This window comes from Zalophus californianus, chromosome 7 (genome assembly GCF_009762305.2).
Source record: "Zalophus californianus isolate mZalCal1 chromosome 7, mZalCal1.pri.v2, whole genome shotgun sequence".
In the NCBI taxonomy this organism is placed as follows: domain Eukaryota; kingdom Metazoa; phylum Chordata; class Mammalia; order Carnivora; family Otariidae; genus Zalophus; species Zalophus californianus.
Genome location: NC_045601.1, coordinates 118,727,616 through 118,730,111, shown reverse-complemented (window position 1 = coordinate 118,730,111; position 2,496 = coordinate 118,727,616). Strand labels below are relative to the sequence as shown.

Here is a 2,496-nt window from a genome sequence, read left to right as displayed (position 1 = left end):
ACCATGACTTTCCCTCTCAAGGCCTTGTTCTCCAATGACAACATCTTCGTAGGTCTGACCCCGGGTTTTCTGACTGATTCACCCTCCACCACAGTCAGGACCCTTAGTGTGCTCACTCACTTAGACCTGCCGCCCCCTACCCTGGACTCTCACCCTGAATCTAGAACTTTCCAGGGTTAGGAGATCCCAAAGGCTAGGTTGGTAACTGGGCGTTGTGATTCTTCCATCCAAACCAATTGCTGGGCCCACTTCAGGATGGTCGTGGACGTTTCAGTGGCCCATAAAGGTAAACCCAAGTGTGGATTTCCTCATTCTTTTTCCTCAGAACCCCCCAAAACAGATGTGACGCACCACCCCATCTCTGACCAAAGAGTCACCCTGAGGTGTTGGGCCCTGGGCTTCTACCCTGCGGAGATCACTCTGACCTGGCAGCGGGATGGGGAGGACCTGACCCAGGACACAGAGCTTGTGGAGACCAGGCCTGCAGGAGATGGGACCTTCCAGAAGTGGGCAGCAGTGGTGGTGCCTTCTGGACGGGAGCAGAGATACACGTGCCATGTGCAGCATGAAGGGCTGTCCGAGCCCCTCACCTTGAGATGGCGTAAGGAGGGTTTGGGGTACAGCCTCTAGTCAGGGAAAGCAGAAGGCCTTCTGGAGAATTTCATTAGGGTCAGGACTCCTGCAGTGTTTTGGGCCCCTCACCTTCCCTTCCCTTTCCAGAACCGCCGCCTCAGCCCACCATCCCCATCACCTGGATCATTGCTGGTGTGGTTCTCCTTGCGGTCACTGTGGCCCTGATTGGAGCTGGGATCTGGAAGATGAAGCGCTCAGGTAGGGAATGGAGTGGGGGGATCTGAGTTTTCTTGTCCCTCTGGGGGGTTTCCTACACAGGAGACTATCCTGCCTTGTTACTGGGAAGTACCATCCACACACATGGACTTGCCCACGCTGGAGCTGACCACTAACGCTCACTCTGTAGCAAACACTTGTGAAAATGAAGGACAGATTGTCATCTGGGTAACTCTGGTGATGGGGACCTGATTCCCAGCAGTCACAGGACAGAGAAAGGGCCCTGCTGAGGTCAGACCTCCAGCCAGTCAGGTGGTCCAGTGACCCCACCCCTCTATCTTCATGTTTCTTGATCGTGTCCTGGGTCTTCAGTCACAACTCTGCAAACTTCATTTAGGACCAGGACTAGGAGCTTCCTCTAGGATCTCATGGCCCAGCCCTGTTCTGGCCTCTGACATGATGTTTTCTTCCCACAGGAGGGAAAGGACCAGGCTACTCTCATGCTGCAGGTAAGTGTGGAGGGAGTGATCCCTGAGACCCTGAGATAGTGTAGACAGAGCCCGACGGGGAGCCCGCCCACCCCGTAGCTCCTCCTTTAGTCTCCTCTCCGGTGGGCTCTGACCGCGGCCTGTTTGTTCTCCCCAGGTGATGACAGTGCCCAGGGCTCTGATGTGTCTCTCACGGCTCCTCAAGGTGAGACCCTGGAGACCCCGAGTGCGGGAGGGTTAGGGCACTAGGGACAGTGTGAGCACGGTGGGGGGTGCTGTCCAGAATGTCCGCACTTATGTGACTGACCTGAATGGGTGCATGATTTTTTTTCACAGTGTGAGACCAGCTGCCTTGCGGGGACTGAGTGATGCAAGATGTGTTCACACCCCCACTTGGTGACATCAACAACCCCTGACTTCTCTTTCCGCAAAAAGTGTCAGATGTGTCTGTGTTCCTATGAGCATAATGTGAGGACATGAGATTTGCCCACCTACCCACCACGACCCCTCCCTATGCTGATTTGCATTCTCTTCTCTGATGTGCTTTCCTGTTCCAGCAGAGGCGGGGCTGGACCATCTCCATCCCTGTCTTTATTTCACGTTGGGCTGAGTACTAATGACATTTCCCTACGAAAATTAGAATCCAGATATATGTTTTCTTTCCTAATTCTTGGCATGTGGGCTGATGAGGTAATAAAAGAGGAAATTTGTAAAGTTGAGACAGCAAATAAATGAAGCCCTGAGAACCTTCCAGAACCCCTGTGTTACTGTGCTGAGTGTGTTCCAGGTGGGGGCAGGAGAAGGCTGTGAGGAGCCGAGTGGGGACAGGGCCTGTGCCCAGTTGGTGCTCAGTGCATCACGGCTGTGCCGTGCTCACCCCTCAGCTGGGTCATCTCTCTGCTCCATGTCCTTGCCTCTTCTGTGGAACCGCGTCTCCCCAGGACCTGTGATCACAGGGACTTGCACGTCACCTGTCACCAGGACCTTGTGCAGCAAGAGCTTACTGTGACTGGGTCAGGCTAAGCACAGGCCTGGATCATGCCATAGCCCCCATTTTGGGGTATTTTTTTTTCAATGTTTCTCTGGAGCATCAGGCCTGTTCTTGCTCTTATGCACGAGTTCTTATCCATTCTCCCCTGGGTGACCCCACGAGTCACACATGAGTTCTGTGGTATGGAGGGATGAACTTTCTGATTCATTCATCTTCCCCTCCCTCTAG

The 2,496-nt window shown here is 54.0% G+C and overlaps 1 protein-coding gene across 1 annotated transcript; it reads left to right on the top strand.

The window, feature by feature from the left end:
• Positions 1-240: 240 nt before the first annotated feature.
• LOC118357226 (DLA class I histocompatibility antigen, A9/A9 alpha chain-like) lies at positions 241-1,683 on the top strand. The gene is made up of 5 exons (XM_035728711.1): positions 241-601; positions 721-831; positions 1,266-1,298; positions 1,435-1,482; positions 1,614-1,683. Exons 1-5 carry the CDS (start codon positions 256-258, stop codon positions 1,616-1,618), a joined length of 543 nt encoding a protein of 180 aa, XP_035584604.1. The 5' UTR covers positions 241-255; the 3' UTR covers positions 1,619-1,683.
• Positions 1,684-2,496: the final 813 nt, after the last annotated feature.

Bases quoted from the DNA above. Each gene is read 5' to 3' on its own strand.
- LOC118357226 (XM_035728711.1), top strand. From the start codon at position 256: ATGGTCGTGGACGTTTCAGTGGCCCATAAAGGTAAACCCAAGTGTGGA. The intron at 832-1,265 runs GTAGGGAATGGA...TTCTTCCCACAG, and splicing joins CTGGAAGATGAAGCGCTCAG to GAGGGAAAGGACCAGGCTAC. The intron at 1,299-1,434 runs GTAAGTGTGGAG...TGTTCTCCCCAG, and splicing joins AGGCTACTCTCATGCTGCAG to GTGATGACAGTGCCCAGGGC.